General features: G+C 45.4%; 1 protein-coding gene across 1 annotated transcript; it reads right to left on the bottom strand.

The window, feature by feature from the left end:
• Nucleotides 1-15717: 15717 nt before the first annotated feature.
• Nucleotides 15718-21522, bottom strand: LOC121443178 (uncharacterized protein C2orf78 homolog). Its single transcript, XM_041644853.1, has 3 exons — nt 21516-21522; nt 19381-20142; nt 15718-17600 (listed from the first exon to the last, which is right to left on the bottom strand). The coding sequence occupies exons 1-3, from the start codon at nt 21520-21522 to the stop codon at nt 15718-15720; spliced, it is 2652 nt and encodes an 883-aa protein (XP_041500787.1).
• Between the last annotated feature and the right edge of the window lie 448 nt (nt 21523-21970).

The raw sequence follows: 21970 nt of genomic DNA, 5'->3' as shown, positions 1-21970 counted from the left end.
GCAAGGGAGATTGGGGACAGGGAGGGCAGAAATGGGTCTGAAATAGTGGAGGTAATGGCTGTAGTGAGGTCTTAGGATTCCTTCAGCGTGTTTGAGACAGGGTTTCTCTGTGTAACAGTCCGGGCCGCCCTGGAACTCACTGTAGACCTGGTGCCCTAAGACTTAGACATCTGCCTGCCTCTGCCCCCTGAGTGCTGGGATTAAAGGCCTGACCACTACTGCCCCGATTGTCTGTCTGTCTGTCTGTCTGTCTGCCTGCCTGCCTCCCTCCCTCCCTCCCCCTCCCCCTCCCCCTCCCCTCCCCCCTTCTCTCTCTCTCGCTCTCGCTCTCTCTCTTCTCTCTATTATGGCGTGAACCACCGCCAACTGTTTATTTGTTTGTTTGTTTAGCAAGGGGCTCTTGTGACGCTGACTGGTCTAGAATTCCCTCACAGATACTATTCCCATCTCGTAACGGTGTCCGGGAATTTCCTTCTGTCTACTAAGGACAGCTACTAAGTTTTATGATCCCGTTTAAGGGTCTCTTTTCTATGAGTAAAGAAGGAGAGTAGCTTTATCTGCTTTTGCTCTCAGAACGCGTGCTTTTTTAAATTAATTTTCCCCTGTGAAGACAAAAGTCTCCCTGTGGAGCCCAGACACTTGCTATGTAGCCCAGACTGAGGATGGAAGTGTCAGTCCTGTCACAGCTCCTGGAGCACTAGAATTTCCCTGCCTCTCTGACTGCCTCTAACCCAGACAGCGTTCTTGAGACTGGGAACATTAATTTCTGTCGGTAAGATAAAAGACAACAAGTAATTCTCATGGCTAGAGATCTGGGACACAGAGGCCCAGCCCAGCCTTCTCAGGTTGCTTGGGTTCTGTCCAGACACTGCCCTTAACTTCTCATGAGTGCTGCCTCTAACTTGGATGGTGGGTGAGAGAAAGCAAAGTTATTGTCCCTGTACTCTCTTAAGTCAGTGATTTTTTAATACTGAGTACTATGCATACAACCTCCTTTTAAAGAAGGACAAAGAATTCTCAGAGAAACTTGGGCAAACACCACCACATCCTTGTTTAAGAAACATAGGCTTTGTATCTCTTTGGGTGATAGTTGTGTGCCATTTTGATCTTAGGCAGTATAGGACATGCTAACACACATATGGTTTAGAGCTTGAGGCCAGCCTGACAGCAACAGGATGGACATTCTGTGTGGCATTCGCAAAGGCCTGTGACTAGTTTAGCATCTATAAGACTGTGGAGAGAAAGTGCCCTTGGGGACTCAACATGTGAACTCAGTATTGTACCACTTGATTTCTTTTTGTGACTGGGTCTTTGTAGGCCTGACTGTCCTGGAACTGGATATGTAGATCAAACTGGCCACAAACTCTACCTGCTTCAATCCCAAGAGTGCTGGGATTAAAACATTTTAAAAGATTATTTGACAAAAATTGTATATATGTATGACATTTAAAATGACACTTTCAAATTTATATATTGTGAAGAATAGCTAAATCAGACCAATTAACCCAATACCCTCATATAATTGTTTTTGTGGTGAGACATTTAAAATTGTAGTGATGTTTTTCAAGCAAATGATGTTGCTATAGTTACTATGACATAATTAGAATATTATATGTGAACTTTTGGTTTTCTTTAAAAAGTTAATTAATTAATTATTGATGCTTAGGATCAACCCAGGACTAACTTATGCTGTATACCACTAAACTATTCCTCCTCACAGTTATGAACTTAGAGAAGCACAAGACAACAGCGGACTAGGTGTGTAGCTCAGTGGTAGAACACTTGCTTTGTACAATGAGGCTCTGAGTTTGATTCCCAGAGCTGCAGGGATGAGGTTGGGTTAGACAACAAAAGCAGCAGTCATTTTGTGGGTCGTATATGACTTCCGTGGACACAGTGACAGAGGCAAAGGCCAGTCTCTTTCAGGATCTTAGGAGTTTCTATTTTTAAAAGAACTATTTTTATTTTGTGAGTGGTTTTGCTTTGGTTTTCCAAGACAGGGTTTCTCTGTGTAACAGCCCTAGCTGTCCTGTAATCCACTTTGTAGACCAGGCTGGTCTGCAACTCATAGAGATCATCCTGCCTGCCTCTCAAGTGCTGGGATTAAAGGTGTGTACTACCATGCCTGGCTCTATTTTATAGTCTTTTGTCTTTACGTAGCTATGCGCACTGTGTATGCAGTGCCTTTAGAGGCCAGAAGAGGGAGCCAGATTCTCTGGAACTGGACTTAACACAGACAGTTGTAACCCTTTGTGGGTTCCATGTGCATTGATCCTGATCCTTGGGAAGAATAGCAGGTGCTCTTAGCTGCTGAGCCCTCTCTCTAGCCTAGTTATTAGAAACCACTTAATGAACTCGTTTCAGATAGCCAGCATAGCTTTGGGTATCTGCCAATGTTCCCTGTGATACTCAGATTACAGTAGGGTAATGAGTTCCCTAGAGCACAGTTGTCTGCTTACTAAATATTTGCTCTTTAAGAAGGAGATGCCCCCACTTTATCATCTTCAGAAAACAGTGCAATACAAGAAATATCTATTAGAATTCTTGTGATTATTCTTTATGATAGCAAAGTCTCAGAACAATATTTGACAGTCATGGGCTGAGCAAATAAAATATGTGCTAATTTATTTGGTAAATTTATCACGTAGGTGATAGAGGGCATGTCTATAATCCTAGCACACAGAAGGCTAGGCCAGGAGGGTAGAGAGTTTTTTTTTAAATTTATTTATTTATTAAAGATTTCTGCCTCCTCCCCGCCACTGCCTCCAATTTCCCGCCCCCTCCCCCGATCAAGTCCCCCTCCCTCATCAGCTCAACCGGCAATCAGGGTTCCCTGCCCTGTGGGAAGTCCAAGGACCACCCACCTCCATCCAGGTCTAGTAAGGTGAGCATCCAAACTGCCTAGGCTCCCACAAAGCCAGTACGTGCAGTAGGATCAAAAACCCAATGCCATCGTCCTTGAGTTCTCAGTAGTTCTCATTGTCCACTATGTTCAGCGAGTCCGGTTTTATCCCATGCTTTTTCAGACCCAGGCCAGCTGGCCTTGGTGAGTTCCCGGTAGAACATCCCCAATGTCTCAGTGTGTGGGTGCACCCCTCGCGGTCCTAAGTTCCTTGCTCGTGCTCTCTCCCCTTCTGCTCCTGATTTGGATCTTGAGATTTCAGTCCTGTGCTCCAATGTGGGTCTCTGTCTCTGTCTCCTTTCATCGCCTGATGAAGGTTAGTATTCAGGAGGATGCCTATATGGAGGGTAGAGAGTTTGAGACCCTCTTAGCATACACAGTAGGACCCTGTTTGAAAAAGCAAACAAATGAAAGGCTTCAAAAATTCTGATTCCTAGGCGTCTCTTATGAGAGTTGCCTAGCAGATGAGTACCTAGAATCTGTTTTTAAAAAGGATTTTAAAAATTTGCCAGAGAAACCCTGTCTCGAAACAAAACAAAACAAATTTGCATGTTTGTGTGTGTGTGGTGTGCATGTGTGTGTGTGTACACACACATGTGCACGTGTGTGCTCACTGTACCTGTGCCAGTAGTCATAGAGGCTAGAGAAGAGTTCCACTGAATCTGGAGTTTGTGGAGCCACCTGCTGTGGGTGCTGGGACCTCTGGATGAACAGCAAGATATCTTAACCCCTGAGCCATCTTGCAGCCCAGAATCTGTATTTTTAGAGGATGTTCTCAGGTGAGGTGTTCTTAAAGAACAGCTGAAGTAGGGTCACCTTACAGGTTAGATAATCACAATGTTTAGGATGGTTATGGAAAAATGGTAAATGACACCAAATCTACACTGAAAAATTATACAATTACATTGAAAGATATCATAATGGGTCACGAAATGTTTTTGCTTATTTAAAAAATTCATCTTATAGAAGTGACACCTTAACTTTCCCCTTTATAGCAATGAGCGATAACCTTTGCATCATGGATGTGCACATATTTTTCCACAAGCGAATCTGTGAAAATTCTGCGAGAAGTTGCGGTTCAGTGACATGACGGTGACTCCACCCACCTCCAACAACTTAGTATGGAAAAGTTGAAGTAGGATTGGTGAGTTGGCTCAGCAGGTAAAGTGTTTACCATCTAAATCTGACCATTGAATTCCATCGACAAATTCCACTAGGACAGAAAAGAACTGACTCCAGAGAGTGACCTCTGACCTCCACACATGCCATGACACGCGTGTACCAGCGTTTACACTCACCCTCTCCAGGCTGTAAATGTTTCTATAGCTAGATTATTTTGCTTGCTGCCCTAAGACCTTCAGCTTGCCATACTGAAGACTGAAGAATTTTTCATATAGAAAATCAAGAGTAAGTTTCAGTCATTAAACACATGAGTATTTGAAAATCAAGTGATTGACTTGAATTACTTTCTTTTTTTCCCTTTTTATTTTATTATTGTTTTTTATTTTTACTTATGTGCATTGGTTTTTTTCCTGCATGTGTATCTATATGAGGGCATCAGGTACCCTGAAACTGGAGTTAGAATTGTGAGCTGCCGTGTGGGTGCTTGGAATTGAACCCACGTCCACCAGAACAACCAGAGCGCTTGACCACTGAGCCATCTCTCCAGCCCCCTTTTTTTCTTTTACAGTTATTATGTGTGTCTGTGTGTGTTTGTATGTGCGCACCACAGCGCATGTGTGAAGTCTAAGGACCGGTGTAGGGGTCAGTTCTCTCCGTTCACTCTGTGCCCCTGAAATCGAAGCCCTGCCATCAGGTTTGGCAGCAGCATATTCACCCACTGTGTTAGTTAGGATTTCTGTTGCTGTGATGAAGACTACGACCAAAAGCAACTTGGAGAGGACAGGGTTTATATAAATTTATTCACATCCTGAGTCACAGGCCGTTGAGGGAAGCCAAGGCAGGAACTCAAAGGCGAATGAGTCTGGAGGTAGAGGTGATGCGGAGGCCATGGAGGAGCGATGCTTATTGGCTAACCCCTCAGTGTTTGTTCAGTCTGTTTTCCTACAGAACCTAGGACCACCTGCCCAGGAGTGGTAGCAGCCACAGTGAGGTGGGCCTCTTACATCAATCACTAATTTAGAAAATGCTTTCTGGAGGCATTTTCTCAACTGAAACCTCAGTTTCACCCTGCAGTCGGGTGAACTCGTATCAAGTTGGCACAAAACTAGCCAGCATACTCACAGAACCAACTTGCTAGCCCCTTAGTTTATTTCTTGCTGCCGTGACACCATACACACAGAAAATAGGGTGGGAAGGTTAACTTTGGCTCAGGGTCTGTGATCTGCAGTCTGTCACAGCAGAGTGGGCGTGCTGGAGTGGCCCAGTTCATGGCAGCGGAAGTGTGTGGCAGTGGCTGCTTATGTCATGGCTGACCAAGAAAAGCAGAGCGGCTAGGACTGTCTGGGCTCTAAACTCAAAGGCCACTCCTACTTATCCACTTCCTCCAGGAAGGCTGGGCTTCCTGAGGGTTCCATAGCCTTCCCAAATATTACCACCAGCTAGGGAACAAGTACTCAAAACATGAGCCTCTGGGGGACATTGCAGATTCAAGCCATGTGTTCCGTAGGTGACGGAGATCCGTTTATCTAATGACTTCTGGTGACGGTGGGAATTACTTTCTGTAGCCTCCTTCACTTTCAAATTAGGGAATCACATTTCTACAGGAGTTTCCAAACACCACTTAAAACTTAGGGATTAGATGAATTACCTCCAAGCGTGCCATTAGAGCCAGAAGGCCTGGTTAATCATCAGAGGTGTAATCTACCAAGTTTCCTTAGTCTTTTATTTCATTTGCTGTATGAAATGTGTGTACACCCATGCATACATGTGTCTCAGCCTGCCCAGTGATGGGATTGTAGATCACTACTGTGTCCAATTCTGGCTCTTTTGAATATGCATGAGAGGGAGAGAGAGAGAGAGAGAGAGAGAGAGAGAGAGAGAGAGAGAGAGAGAGATAGAGAGAGAGAGAGAGGCCTTTTTGTGCTTTCACAGAAGAAATCCCCTTGTGTAACAGCATGAGAACAACAGAGGGTGAATATTTCCCATCTTATCCAAAATGTCTGGGACCAGAAGTGCCTCTTTCTTTGGAGTTTTCTGAACTGGGGGAATATTGGCATGAATCTGCTGATTGAAGTATCTTAATCTGAAAACGCGAAGCTGGAAATTGTCCTGAAAATCTGATGGTTTTTCAAGATACTTTGGATTCTGGGTTACTTCCGATTTTAATTGTGAATTCTCCTGTGCTTGCTTCATAGCTGACTTGGAGTACTCTGCGATACAACACTGCCTGACAGGATACCCAGCTTTATCTATGCCCTCAACAATTAAGACACAGATTATGAACTTCCTGGCCCTGCTTTGCACTTGATCCAAATACTGGCCTCAGTACAGAGGATTGCCATGCAGGGCTTGGAGGTTGTGGATAGAGGAGAACATGGGTACAGTGGCACCAGCACGCTTCAGGTTGGTGATTACCTATTGTGTTTGGGAGTATACGTGTGTATGTTCACCATGCCATGTATGTGGACGTCAGAAGACAGCTCAGAAGAGTTGCTCTTTTCCTTCTATCTAGTTTAGGATATTGAACTCTGGTTATCAGGCGTGGCAGGCTGCTCTCTTACCCACTGACCCACTTTTCTGGCCATGGTCTTCTAGTTTAATAATGTCTCCAGATGCCACTGAAGAATCAAGAGACTGACCTTAGTTAGACTTTACGTTCATCCATTTATCTTGTTAGTCCCCACAATGTTGTGGATGGACCCAGTTTTCCCACTTTCCATGCAACAGATCTACTATTGAACTCTAGCCCAGCTCCACATTGAGCATTTCTCCTGGGCAGACCGTTTCCTGCATTGAATAAGTAGACACACTGGATATAGAAATTCCAGGCCTGATTATATGCACCCCCCTGGTCAAGAGGTGGCACTGTATTTTAATATTTGGAATTATCAACATTAGAAGCTTTGGCACATAACATGTATAGCCCAACATCAGTTTGTCAGATTCAATTCCCTGGTCTTTCAACTTGTGAAAGTGACTTTTCAGGCTATCTTGACCCCATGTTGTATACAATAGGGCTCTGGTAGATTTCTGTTCCACGGCAGTGTCTCATTATGTTGTCCTGGCTGTCCTGGTCCTCACTGTGTGTTGATCAGAGTGGCCTTGAACTCAAAGGGATCCACTGGCCTCTACCTCCTGAGTGCTGGGATTATAGTATGAACCACTACTTTACATTTTCAGTAGATTGTTTAGGTGAGCTGAAGGGTCTTGCTGTGTGTTGATCCCATTGAGTAAAACTTGGTTTGGTTTTCTGTGCAGGGCTCACATAAATTTGAGGCTCTTTGGATTTGGGGGCTATTCCTGAGACACTGGAGGAGTTTGCAAGGGTCGCACTGTAGGCTGCAAGGGTATGCACTCAGTTCACACTGTACTTCCCTTTCTCACAAGTTCAGTCTCAGAGAAGTTGGCACTGGCTGCAGGCCTCAAGAGTTCCCTGTGCATGTTGCCATGGTGGTTCCTAATACTGGCAAGTGAGAGAGGGGGAAAGTGGTGGAAGCAGAGACTGAAGTTCGGCTGTGGTGATGTGTCCTAACACCTAGCTGGGAGGAAGAGCCCTACCTCCCCTTCAGGCCACAGTAGACTTGGAGCTACCTTAGCCTGGTTCTGTGAAGAAGAGAGCCCCTCAGCATAGCTGCTTGCAACAGTTTAAAAGCCCTGTGTCTTCTGAGATGAGGAAATACCTTTAGCTTCTCCTGCTTCTTCTGTCCTGTAATGTGCAACATGCAGCTTAAAATATAAAAAGCAGTATAGGAGAATATATAAAAAAGAACAAAGGAGAAAATGATGCAGATGCAGGAAGCCACAGGTTAGACCAGAAAGGACAGTGCTATCAGATGCAGGGAACCACAGGCTAGACCAGAAGAGGACAGTGATATCAGATGCAGGAAACTGCAGGTTAGACCAGGAGAGGACAGTGATATTAGATGCAGGGAACTGTAGGCTAGACAGGGAGAGGGCATTGCTATCAGATTCAGGGAACTGTAGGCTGGACCAGGAGAGGGCATTGCTATCAGATGCAGGAAACCGCAGGTTAGACCTGGAGAGAACAGTAATATTAGATGCAGGGAACTGTAGGGTAGACCAGGAGAGGACAGTGATATCAGATGCAGGAAACTGCAGGTTAGACCAGGAGAGGACAGTAATATTAGATGCAGGGAACTGTAGGCTAGACCAGGAGAGGACAGTAATATTAGATGCAGGGAACTGTAGGCTAGACAGGGAGAGGGCAGAGCTATCATATGCAGGAAGTTGTAGGTTAGACTAGGAGAGGACAGTGCTATCAGATGCAGGAAACCGCAGGTTAGACCAGGAGAGGACAGTGTTATCAGATGCAGGGAACTGTAGATTAGACCTGGAGAGGACAGTGCTATCAGATTCAGGGAACTGTAGGCTGGACCAGGAGAGGGCATTGCTATCAGATGCAGGAATCTGCAGGTTAGACCAGGAGAGGACAGTGATATCAGATGCAGGGAACTGTAGGTTAGACCAGAAGAGGACAGTGCTATCAGATGCAGGAAGCTGCAGGTTAGACCAGGAGAGGACAGTGCTATCAGATGCAGGAAGCTGCAGGTTAGACCAGAAGAGGACAGTGCTATCAGATGCAGGAAGCTGCAGTCTAAACCAGGAGAGGACAGTGCTATCAGATAAAGGAATCTGCAGGCTAGACCAGGATTGAACAGTGCTGTGGACATCTGAGATGCCTGAACCGGAAGGATCCATGAAATACTACGACAGACACATCAACAGCTTAGAGGAAAAGATGGCTGAATAGGTGAGCAAATGATCCTCAGAAATGCTAAAGACCTTGCTCCTTGTTCTCATTGGTGGCTGCACGCATAAAGTAAGCTCATGGATTATTACTGAGCATAAACCCACCCTAAAGTCACAGACACACTTCATGCTCAGTCGTTTGATAAACAGTTATATGTGCGATTGACCCTAGCAGCTGACGTGTACTAGGCAAATGTTCTGCCACCCAGCTTGATCTCTACCCTCTTTATGCGTTTTATTTGGAGCCCAGGGTAGGTGCCCAGGCTACTCTTGAAGTTGTGATTTCCCGGCCTCAGCCTCTCAAGTAGGCTGGAAAACAGTTCGCATCACCGGGCCTAGCAACAATTATCTTCTGCCAGCTCTGAGATCTTTCCCTGAACCTCTGGGACATCGAAGTGCTCAGCTTGGAGAAATAAATACAAGCCTGCAAAATCGCAGGAGGGTCTTCAGAATAATACTCGAGTTGCCCACTAGATGTCAGTGTAGCATCAGGAATTGAAATAAGACCAGTCCCTTCCTGGGGAAGAGAGTGATTTTCACCTGTGCCTGTTTAAAGTCAGGATCACCCACCATTTCTGAGGAATGCAGCTGGTTCTTGTGAGAAGGAGCTGTGGACATTCAGGATCAGAATTATTTCTCTGTCCACATCCTGATTGGATTTTGATTTAATACTTCAACAGCTAGGTGGCTTCAGTTTAACAGATGTTAAAAAGGAGAAGAGGCATGTTTGCAGATGACATTCATGAACTGGTGGCTGCTCAAGGTGTTGGAAGAGCAGGCGGCCAGCCATCCCAGAGGAGAGGATGCACAGGTAGATCTTAGTGAGCCCAACACAGGGCTGCTCCTATAAACCCAAGGGGCTTGACTTGTCACTCTGGCTTCATCTCGTGTTTATTTCTTATTTATTTTTGATGGTATCCTTTTCTCTTTTCCCATGAAAGGCTTCTCTGCCTGGTGACTTTGTTATGGCCATGGAAGGACATTCATATCTGCAAAGTTCTCTGCATTGAACAGTATATATGTGTCCACCATTGTGTATTATGTATGTCCACAAGCTCATGAATTTAAGGTGCTGGTGTTATTTTCCTGTGACAAGTAAAACTCAAGCAGTCACAGGGAAATTGTTGCCAAATGAGATTATCTATTTTCACACTTAGTGTGTATATGATGACATTTATTGGTGTCATGTCATTGGGATTTCAATTTTCCTTCTTCATCAACATGAGAGACAAGTTTTTGTGAGAGGGGCTTCAGACATGTGTGATGGCAGGATCCCAAAATGCTGAGGTGTGTGCGGGGTGCAGACAGCATTTGTGAAGGAGTGTAGCAATGACTGAGTGACTGGCCCATGCTCAGGTAGCTTCCTAAGTGGTGTGATTCCAGGGAGCACCATAGCATGTCAGATTCCCTGTTTCTATCAGCATAGTAACAAGCAAGCTCTTGTTCCAAGGAACTGCAGGGCCCAAGTTCCCAACAGCAGAGAGGAGAGTCCTTCCATCAGCAGAGGTGGCCAGCTTTCTTCAGGGTCATATTCTGGAATGCACATGCTCTTGAGCGGGTACAAAAAGAACCCTGCTGTATCCCAAGGTACATCTGTAGCCTGCATCACTGATGGAGTCAGGATGTGAGCAGTGTCCCAAGGTGCATCTGTAGCCTGCATCACTGATAGAGTCAGGATGTGAGACGTGTCCCAAGGTGCATCTGTAGCCTGTATCACTGATGGAGTCAGGATGTGAGACGTGTCCCAAGGTACATCTGTAGCCTGTATCACTGATAGAGTCAGGATGTGAGCTGTGTTCTAAGGTGCATCTGTAGCCTGCATCACTGATGGAGTCAGGATGTGAGCCGTGCCCAAGGTACATCTGTAGCCTGTATCACTGATAGAGTCAGAATGTTAGCTGTGTCCCAAGGTACATCTGTAGCCTGCATCACTGATAGAGTCAGGATGTGAGCCGTGTCCCAAGGTACATCTGTAGCCTGCATCACTGATAGAGTCAAGATGTGAGCCGTACCCAAGGTACATCTGTAGCCTGCATCACTGATAGAGTCAAGATGTGAGCCGTACCCAAGGTACATCTGTAGCCTGTATCACTGATAGAGTCAGGATGTGAGCTGTGTTCTAAGGTGCATCTGTAGCCTGCATCACTGATGAAGTCAGGATGTGAGCCGTGCCCAAGGTACATCTGTAGCGTGTATCACTGATAGAGTCAGGATGTGAGCTGTGTTCTAAGGTGCATCTGTAGCCTGCATCACTGATGGAGTCAGGATGTGAGCCGTACCCAAGGTACATCTGTAGCCTGTATCGCTGATAGAGTCAGGATGTGGAGGGAGCAAGTGAGTAGGTAAAGATCACGATTGGGGGTGGGGAGGACTGAGGATCAGACAAGCTACACACACAGATTCCAGTTTTCCCCCTAAGGACAATAAGATTCCACCTGACTAGGACAGAGCCTCTGGGAGCTTGGCTCATCTCTGGTGTGTGTAACTAGGGAAAAGTAGCTTGTCTTCTTATCCACTGGGCCCCACCCACCAAGGATCCCCACAAAAGGTTGCAGGAAGGCGGGATGTGAGGAGACACAGTTTGAAGAGCTCACCCCTGTTTGTCACCTCCCTGAACTGACCACTTTACTTTGCCTACTGAGTTCTGTCTACTCAAGCTGAGTTCTGTTTGTCCCACACACTGTACTTTTCAAAGTGTCCCCCCCACTTCCTGGAGATGCACTCTCTTTTGGAGCCACAGAGCACACATCTTTCTCACTGTTCTTGCAAAGTGATCCCTGTTAATGCTGAACCCCAGTAGAGAGGCAGCCCCAATGGATATGAGAACTGCCCATAAATGCACTCTGGTGGGCAGAGAGGCTCTTCCTTCTCTTTAATTAGGAGATTGATCAGTAACATGGATGAAAAAACTCTGCCTGTTGACCATGTTCCTGGATGGATGGTAATCAGTGATGCTAATTTTCAGCACACGATTTCTGCAGTAGGCACTGATTGGAAGGGATAAAGCTGTGTGGTGGATCACGGTGTGAGATCTAGGAAAGACACACACTTAAAGGGTGTCCAGGAGGTTTGCTTTTACCCACCTAGCTAACAGGTAATGAAATGGGGAAACATTCCTTGTAGCTGGTCCTGAAGACAGATGTTTAAAAGTTGTTCCCTATGTCACATGAATGACCATTTATGCTCTCTGGGTTCCAGTGACAAGAAAATGACAGTGCAGAGCTGGCAGGAGCCTCTGTCCCTTCTGATCCAGATGGGAGTCACTACTGGGAGGCAATGAAACTTTTAGGATTTGGGGACATGGGAGAAGTTAGGTCATAAAGAGGAGTGTAAGATCCTGGCTCCTTTTTGACTTTTTTTATTTTAATTTTTTAATTTATTTTACATACTAACCACACTTTCCCCACCCTCCTCTCCTGCCATTCCTCCCCCACCACCTTTCTGCCCTCCATGCACTCTTCAGAAAGTAAGGGGAATCAACAAAGCATAGACTATCAAGTTGAGGCAGGACCAAGCTCCTCCCCCTGCATCAAGTCTGAGCAAGGAATCCCACCTTAGGGAGTGGGTTCCATGCACCAGGGACAGATCTTAGTCCCACTGGTAGGGGTCCCATAAATAGACCAAGCTTCACAACTGTCACTCACATACAGAGAGCCTAGCTGGTGGTCTTGAGTCTGTGAACTCCCACAGGCTTGTGTCATCTGTCTCTGTGGGTTTCCCCATCATGATATTGACCCCCCCCCCATCATCTAATCCCTCCTCCGTCTCTTCGATTGGACTCCCAGAGCTTGGCCTAGTACTTGGCTGTGCATCTCTGCATCTGCATCCATCAGTTACTGGATGAAGGGTCTGTGATGACAATTAGGGCAGTCACCAATCTGATTACAGGAGAAGACCAGTTCAGGTACCCTCTCCACTATTGTTAGGAATCTTAGCTGGAGTCATCCTTGTGGATTCCTGGAAGTTTTCCTGGCACAGGTTTTTCTCTAACCCCCAAATGACCCCTCTATCAAGATATCTCTTTCATTGCTCTTCCTCTCTGTCACTCCCCCTATGGACAATCCGGATCGCTCCCATTCCCATTCCCTGCCCTCTGTCTCCCTCAGCCCCAGTTTATCCAGGAGATCTCATCGGTTTCCCCTTCCCAGGGAAATCCACATATCCCTCTTAGGGTCCTCCTTGTTACCTAGCTTCTCTGGGACTGTGGATTGCATCCTGGTTATTCTTTGATTTACATCTAATATCCACTTAGGAGTTAGTACGTACTGTTTTTGTCTTTCTGGGTCTGGGTTACCTCACTTAGGATGATTTTTTTCTAGTTCCATCCTTTTGTCAGCAAATTTCAAAATGTCTTTTTTTTTTCCTTTTTTCTTTTTTGCTGAGTAATACTCGATTGTGTAAATGTACCACATTTTCCTTAACTATTCTTCAGTTGAGGGCATCTTGCTTGTTTCCAGGTTCTGGCTATTCTGAACAATGCTGCTATGAACATCATTGAGCAAGTGTCCCTGTGCTATGATTGAGCACCTAAGAGTGGTATCACTGGTTCTTGAGGTAGAGACTCCTAATTTTCTGAGAAACAGCCCTACTGATTTCCAAAGTGCCTGTACAAGTTTGCACTCCCACCAGCAGTGGAGGAGTGTTCCCTTTACTCCAACACATCTGCAACAAAGCAGTCATCAGTGCTTTTGATCTTAGCCATTTTGACAGGAGTAAGATGGCTTCTCAGAGTCATTTTGATTTGCATTTCCCTGATTACTAAGGATGTTGAGTAATTCTTTAAATGTCTTTCGGCCAATTGAGATTCTTCTGTTTAGAATTCTCTGTTTAGATCTGTTCCCTTTAAAAAATGGAATTATTAGGTATTTTGATGTCTACTTTCTTTTTTTTTAAATGTTTTTTTTAAAGATTTATTTATTATGTATACAATGTTCTGCCTGCATGTGTCCCTGCAGGCCAGAAGTTGGCACCAGATTTTATTACAGATGGTTGTGAGCCACCATGTGGTTGCTGGGAATTAAACTCAGGACCTGTGGAAGAGCAATCAGTGCTCTTAACCGCTGAGCCATCTCTCCAGCCCCTGATGTCTACTTTCTTGAGTTCTTTATATATCTTGGATATCAGTCCCCTGACCTTAGCACAACCGACACCATGTTGTAGGGACCATTCTGACCCTAGAACCCAGCAAGTGGGTCCCAACACCTGCTAAAATGGGAACAAAGACCTAATCCTCAAAGACATAGTCAATAGTTCCAGGATACAGGAAAGTCTAAATGTACTAGCCTTACCTTTTGGCTTCTATAGTTCTGCTTCTTGCTAACTAAATTATGTCAACCCAGGAGGTAGTTTTTGTGCTTAGAAGATCAGAGGCAGTGAGTCTTGGGGCTGCATCATTTATGCAAGTTTCCCAGGCAGCTGCTGGCCAGAAATAAAGACTTTGTACTCAACTTTAAGAGTGTCCATGTGTGTTCTTTGTTAGAATTACCACACAACATAATCACAGTGGAGGCTCTTCAAAAAATTAAAAGTGAATCAGTTATACCACTCACGGGTATATACACACAGCATTTCAGTTCTTTATATTAGAGGCATATCTGCACATCAATATTGATTGCAGCATACTTAAACTAGTCAGGCTTCCTTAGAGGAACAGAACTGATAGAATCTATCCATCTGTGTATTTATAGAAAGGTGATTTACTAACGTGGCTTATAGGTCATAGTCTACCTATTTCAATAATGGCTGTCTACCATCAGAGATGGCAAGAGTAGAGTAGTTGTTCACACCATGAGGGTAGATATCTCAGCTGGTCTTCGGTATATTCTGGAATTCTGAAGAAGTAGGCTCTAATCCCAGTGAAGGAATGGACATGCTAGCAAGAGAAAGGGCCAGCCAGCAAAGAGCAAAGGGCTTTCTTATTCTTTATCCTTTATGTAGGCTGCCACCTGAAGATGTGGCCAAAGTTAAAAACAAAGCTTCCCATTTCAAAAGAGCTGGATTAAGTTGGGTATTCCTACTTCAAATGATTTAATTTTTTAATTAAGAAAGATCCCTTACAGGTGTACCCAATCAGTTGGGTTTTAGTTAATTCCACATGTGTTCAGGTTGACACCAACAGTAGTCATTGCGACAGTACGCAGTAGTTACATTAGGAAAATAGTCTGGGTGTCAGAATCAGAGAAAGGTATAAAGAAAATGTGACGTATCAGCATAATGGAAAATTATTTATTCATAAAAGAATGGAAATTATGCTTTTTTTGCAGGAAAAAAATTGAGTGGAGATAGTCATATAAGTTAGCCAGGTTCCATAAGCTATCCATGTTTTCTAGCAGATGTGGTTCCCAGATTATATTTACATAATGAGCTCCTGTGTGCATATGTTTCAGGAGACTAGAGGCAAAGCTCTGTAGCGGAAAATGATGACAAAGCACTGCGGGGAGAGATGAGAGCTGGGCGGACTGTGGTAACAAGGAGTGTGCTCATACTCAGTATGTGCTTCAAGACATCCCATGTCCAGTGAATGAAGTCACAAGGAGAACGGTTTTAATACCACTATAGCTTTTTATTAATTGATCCAAGATTAAATACATATTTTGTGAGCTTTATTTCATATAGAATATGATACTGCAATTAGAAAACATAAATGTTAAATTATCAGAGAGAAATATTCAACCACTCATTACTCACAAATAAAATAACAGACTTAAGATTTTTAGAGAGTTTTACTAAGTACTCAATTATGTGTGAATAGAAATATTTTACATATCCATCTATATCTACATGTCATCTGTACGCCTATACTTGTGCCAATGTATCAATATATTCACACAAGTCTTTAAAACCTATGTATGCCTGTGTTTTGGTACTTATATCTCTTCTTAGTCACATTGAACAGCACTTTACTCTGAAAACCTGGCTAGCTCTTACATTGCATACCCATAATATTTTGAAATTTCCATATCCTTCTCCCTCTGAAGGAAAAACTGCAGTTTTCCCAGAGAGGTACACTTGGCAGCATTCTCTCGCTCCTGTTGAGCCCGCCTCTTCATGGCTTCCCTCTCTGGCCTCTGCTCTTCAGTGATAGGCTGTGAGATGACTGGCCCTGGAATGTCCACTTTCCTCCATGGGATGGGTTGGCAACTGAAGTCTAGCAGCAGGTATTGGGTTTTAGCTTTGGGAGATGAAAGGGCCTTGTTCCTGGCAGCAGAAAGAGGCTCCCTGTGGAGTAAAGTGTGAGATGATGCTCTGTAGGGTGCAGGCAAAGAGGCAGCCAGCTGAGGCCCAGTGCAAGGCTTGGTTATGTTGGCTCGTGTGGCACTGGTGCCATTTGGCGGAGCTGGCTTGTCAGAGGCCATCAAAGATGTGCTGGCAGGAGCTGGTTGGGATGGCTTGAGCGTGGGAGGCTGAGCTGAGTGGGAGTGAGGCCTCACTGGGTAAGCCATAGTGGACCTGCGTGAAGCCAGGCAGAGAAGCTTTCTAGAAACAGGTTTAGTTTGAGGCTTGTCCGGGACTGGGAAAGGCAGAGGTACTAATTTGACCTTCCCAGGTGGGGGCAGCTCATACTGGGATGGAGATGGACACCGCTTGGGAGCACTGCTCGCTGGTCTCTGAATCTTGCCCAGGCTTTTGTCAAGGCTTTGGCCCTCACGTGGCATATCCAGCAGTGATGTGGTATCAGGGCCTGTCCTGGGATCTTTGTTGCTGCTCAAGTTCAGCAGAGCCCGGGAGGAGGAGACGCCAGTTTTCCTCTCACTCTTCTTCCCCAGTGGGTGAAAGACCTGCACAGACGCCAGCATGTGCATGCCGAGGTGAGTTCGAGGCTTCTTAAAGCTGTCATGGCTGAGCTCAGGTGGATTCCTCTTCCTCTTGGTCTTTGGGATGGCGGGCTTCTCTTCTGCCTTGACTCTGTGACTTGATGGCTTCAGCTCCTCTGTTTTCTTGGAGTTGTTTTCTCTAGTCTTCTTGGCCTTGTCTTGCCCATGTGCCCTAGCTCTGCTGCGCTTTCTGGGTGTGACTTTCTGAGCTTTGCCCTCCAAGTGCTTGGCCACGTTGTCGAAAGCCCCTTCACTGAACCCAGCACTGCCCACAGCCTCTTCTCCCTCCACCAGTTTCTGGAGCTGGATTCTGGCTTGAGGAGCTCCATCAGGCAGCTCAGAGACTTTCTGGTCATTCTTTCTTACTTGGTCTGAGAGTGCACTGATGACGCTGGAGCTTTCCTGGGCCTGATCCCTCCCGATGACTGTGGAGTCTTTGGATTGAGCTGCTCTGGGATCTTGGAATTGGTTTAGCTCTGTGAGGGAGTTGAAGAGTTGGGGAAGGTGAATATCTGCCACGAGTGCAGTCATGTCTGCAAAGTCCTTGTTGGAGCCCACCACACTCTGAAGCACCCCAGGCTCTTCCTGACCTAGGCTGCTGTTTCCCAAGGTGTCATTGTCAAGAACAAGGTTCTGCTGTAGGCTTTCAGCATCAGTGTATTTCAGGGTCTGCTGCATGTTGGGGTGCACTAAAGGTAGAAGTGCTAGTTCTTGGTTTTCTTTTGTGCCCTCATAGGTAACCAGAGGTGTTGATAGATTGGCTATCTTGAAATCCAAGTTGTTATTTTCTGTTTGTTCCAGGCTTGGAGCTGGAGGCAAGGGCAGGAATTCTGAAGGACTGTGGATGGGGGCAGTTAATGACCTGTCCTCACTGACAGGTGGTGTCCTCATCCAGGTGTCATGGGTGCAGGCATTGCCAAGGTCTGGACTCTGCAGCAAACAGAATGTCTGAGCTGAAGGTGTCAATTCCAGGGGTGTCTCCATTTCCACCACTGAAAAAGAGTCAAGTAAGAAGTCAGTGCCTGGTAAGTGAGATGCTCCCCTCCTCTTCCCCTCCTTTTAGTGCTCCTCAGTACTGAGACCCTACAGCAGTGGGGCAGGCATTCCTATGAGCTCTGCTTGAATAGCAAGGGGCAGCACCTCTTTTGGGAGACTCGTAGTGAGTGCTCTGTTCTTTCTGGTGATAATGCAAAGTCATGTTTTCACAGATAATTGTGTGTTCCTTTGTGTTTGTGTGGTGTGTGCACGCGTCTTCACCATGGGGAGGTTACAGAATTCCCTGTGTGTGCCCCTCTCTTGCTTTACCCTTTGTCTTTGAAAGTGTACCCCTCATTTCCTTGCAAGTTTGTTATTAGGCAGGTTGTCTGGTCCATCATTTTTAAGAACTTAATCCATATCTTCCAACTTCTTTAAGTTTTTGTCATTACTTAAATACCCCCAGAATCTTGGCTTTTTATGTGGCTTTAGGTATCCAAACCAAGTTTCTCCACTCCTACAAGTCAGGCAGTTCAACAACCCAGGATTTCCTCCAACCCAACATTTCAAAGTCTTGTTAGTAGTGACAAAAAATTGGTTTAAGAAGTAAAATCAGCCAGGGAATGGTGGCACACACCTTTTATCTCAGCACTTAGGAGGCAGAGGCAGTCAGATCTCTACGATCGAGGCCAGGTTGGTCTACAAAGCAAGCTCCAGGACAGTCAGGGTGGAACAGAGAAACCCTGTCTCGAAAAGCAAAGCAAAGAGAATAAATGATGTAGGTGGGTCTTCTTTCTATGTGTTGCTTTTATTGGTTAATTAATAAAGAAACTGCTTGGCCTGATAGGTTAGAACATAGGTGGGTGGAGTAGACAGAACAGAATGCTGGGAAGAAGGCAATGGGGCAGTCTCCATGAAGCTCTGGCCCAAGATAGACGTAGGTAAGCCACCACCTCGTGGTGCTACACAGATTATTAAATATGGGTTGAAGGAAGATGTGAGAATTAGCCAATAAGAGGCTGGAACTAATGGGCCAGGCAGTGTTTAAATGAATACAGTTTCTGTGTAATTATTCTGGAGCTAAGCTAGCCGTGCAGGAGCTGTGCGGGATGAAAAGCAGGCCTGCTCATCTCATCACTACAAACAAACAAACAAAATTGTAAAATCTTTGGGCTTGAGTGTGACTGTGTTGTAGAAAACATGTCCTAATGATCATGGTCTTAGAGAGAGAGGGAGAGAGAAAGAGAGAGAGAGAGAGAGAGAGAGAGAGAGAGAGAGAGAGAGAAGCTTTACCCAACTTAGCAATTGTACATGGGTTATACTGGACTCTGGATGCACTTATATTTGTAAGAGAATTGCAGGGCCAGCACTTGGAATCTGGGAGTAGTTCCTCCAGGACTGGTTTGGAGTTGCATTGTTCCAGAGTCAGATCTCAACACAGGGAAAATCAAGTGTTATGGAAACAGAAAGGCCTTTGTGTCCTCTAGAGCCCTGAGCAATAAATTAGGAAAGAGGTGACTGCTGTGTGTTGATGGATGGGATGAATTAGCTTGCAGGGTGACATACGTGTCTGTGGGGGTAGTCCTTGGACATGTCTTAATGAGTGATGGATGCCACTCATTGCCCTACATTCTCTCATTATAGAGACTGAAGACTGCGATGATTAGCCCGAGGCAAACCTAACCTATCAGAACTTACATTCTCCCTTTGTATGGACTGTCCACTACTGAGAGGTAAGTTGTGCCCTCTTTGTTTGAGGGTTGATCTCACTCCTTCCCCTCCTGGCTCTGTTCTCACCTTGAAGGCTGCTGTCCGGCATGGCTTGAGCAGATGAGGGATAGTAGAAGGCAGAGGTGGAGAAAGGTGTTTGAACGTTCATTGAATGAAACTCCCTTAGCATCATCACCATCTCTGGTTGCAGGGAGGAGGCCTGAGTTCCAGAGTAGGACACAAGGCGATAGGCCTGCAGGCACTGCTCGAGTTCTCCAGCCATCAGAGGGCCCAGGCTGTTGAGGCTGTAGTAATAGAGCTGGCTGCCATCCTGGTAGGAAGGTGCCAGGTTGTATCCTTGATTTGGCACCTCTGATGGTGTGGCCTGGACGAGGCTGGCAGAGAGTGTCGGATAAAGAGGGACTAAGGCATTGGGATCTAGAATGTTATCACACTGGGCTGTCATAGCCAGGGAGGAGAGTGTGGTATTCTGGTCAATGATAGTTACAGTGAAGTCCTGGAATGCAGTTTCTCTCCTGTCAGAGCTTCCTGTGAGATCACACTGGAGAACACCTGCATAGGGGAGTGCCAGGGTGGAGATCTGGTTCTGGTTGGTCAGTGCAGTCAACGTGGTAGTGCCAGCTCGTTGGTAAAGGGAGGCACTGTCTACGAGCTGCTGGCAACAAGTGCTGGAGTCTGATGGCAGGAGCCATGCTGAGCTCGCGGCTGGGGTGGATACCCCATAGAAGTTGCACACACTTCCTGCTGAGGGTGTGGCATTCCTCAGCACAGGCACAGAGGGCTGCAGAGCACTTTCTGCCCCAAAGAATGGTGCACTTTGACAATTTTCTGTAGGAAACAAGAGGACAGTGGGAAAATGGTGAGATGGAAGCTTTCTCGCTTCCTGTGAGGAGCAGTGCTGTCTCCAGGTTGTACTATCCGGAGGAGTCTAACACCTATGTCCCCTCACATATCCCAGACAAATGGGTTCAGAATGATTCTTGTTACTATATAGGATGGCACTCATTTAATAAGCTGCCGGTTCTTCCTGTGTGGAACTGTAATTCCCAGTTGATCTGCTTTAACTCTCACTGTGCTCTAGACACCACTGTTCTTTCCCCTGCTTTGTCTTGCTCTAATACCTGCTTTGACACCGCCTTACAACTGTGTCCTAGAACAAAAGTGTTTAGAGGTAGGAGAACCTTAACAGCTTCTCATGGCTGTATCTTTACCCTATTCTGTGCAGATTTTTACTCTGTGTAGACACAGGGTCTCATTCTGGTCTTGAAATCACACAGATAGGCCTGCTTCTCTATCCAGAGTTCTGGCTCCATAGACATTTGCCATGTCCACCGGGCTTGTCTCTACTCTGAGCTTTTTAAGTAAATGATGTATCAGGAATTTCATATATAAGTACTATATTTAGGTAATTATATGTTCCTCCCCTAACGCCTCCTGTTTCCCTCTACTTCTTGTATAAGTCATGATGTCTTATTTTGTATAGCCATTGAGTGCGTATGCATATATGACTGCACGAATAGCCTGGTGATAACATTTCACATTGCTTGCCTGTGTTTCATGTGACATCTTGGGAATGCTAATGTAGTATGGGTTCCTCTCTGAACAAGATAGTTTCTTAATCTAATAGTTGGTAACTGAATCTTAAATGATCAGTTCCTCAGTAACTGTTAATTTCTTGTAACTCTTTCTAGTGGGCATCCTTGTGAGAATTCCCCCCACCCCATGTGTCAGTTCTTGTCCAGAGAACAACTGACCATGGAGTACCCAGCCCCTGTTGAAATCATCCAGCACAACAGTGCACATAAGGTGTTGGGAATGCTCTGGAAGTTGGGCTGGGTAGATGTTAAGAGCCAGAGACCAGAGTGGGATGTTGTTTTCTATATTTGATAGGGAATCTCAGCAGTGTGGTTGCCTAAAAATGGCTTGGAATATAATGCTATCTTGTGCCTTTAGATTTAAAATCTCTGGCTGTCTGTAACATTCAATTCCCAACTACCTACATGTACCTCTACAGCCATCTGTGCAGTTTATCTTCTTTTATTTCTGTTTTCTAACCCCTGGTAAGAACCAAAGCTAACTGTAACATTCAACCGGAGATATCTATATCAACATGAATAGTGTGCCCATTAAACAAAGATTTAAAAGCATAGTGAAAGTAAGAGAAGTGATCAAAAGAAACATGTTAAAGTTTCTTTCCTTACCTGACATGGTCGGGGGAGAGGATCAGCAATCCACAGTACAATGGAGGAAGGTCATCCTTGTCTGATCAGCTGACCTCAGTGGCAAGTGTGTCCAGTATCAGACAGCACTTACTGGTCACTGGTCACAAGTGATCTGTGATGATCCAAATTTGTTTACAGGCATCACCATGGAAACACCAAGATTCTACCAGGTGCTGGTAGGGTAGGAGGGAGAATGATGTCATAAATAGGCAGCAGCCAATGGGGATGTCTGATTCCTAGCTAAAAGATGGGATTGGATAGAGCAGATGCCAGAAGACCAACAGCAGTCATGAAGGCTGAAATTGGGCTAATGAAAGGAGGAAATTATGGTACAGAAATCCTGCTTCCCATGGTGTTTAGCCTAGGCTATCATGGCAGTGCTTCTTCTAAGGTTCACTGATGAAGCTGTGCATGATGCCCCATCAGCCTACCCT

Source organism: Microtus oregoni, unplaced genomic scaffold (assembly GCF_018167655.1).
Source record: "Microtus oregoni isolate MIOR12 unplaced genomic scaffold, Mior012 000102F_ref0000329, whole genome shotgun sequence".
In the NCBI taxonomy this organism is placed as follows: Eukaryota; Metazoa; Chordata; class Mammalia; order Rodentia; family Cricetidae; genus Microtus; species Microtus oregoni.
This window is presented reverse-complemented; position numbering and strand designations above follow the sequence as displayed.

Excerpts from the sequence above, each read along its gene's own strand:
- LOC121443178 (XM_041644853.1), bottom strand. Across the intron at positions 17,601-19,380 it reads GCCGGACAGCAGCCTTCAAG|TGGTGGAAATGGAGACACCC; the intron begins GTGAGAACAGAG and ends ACTCTTTTTCAG.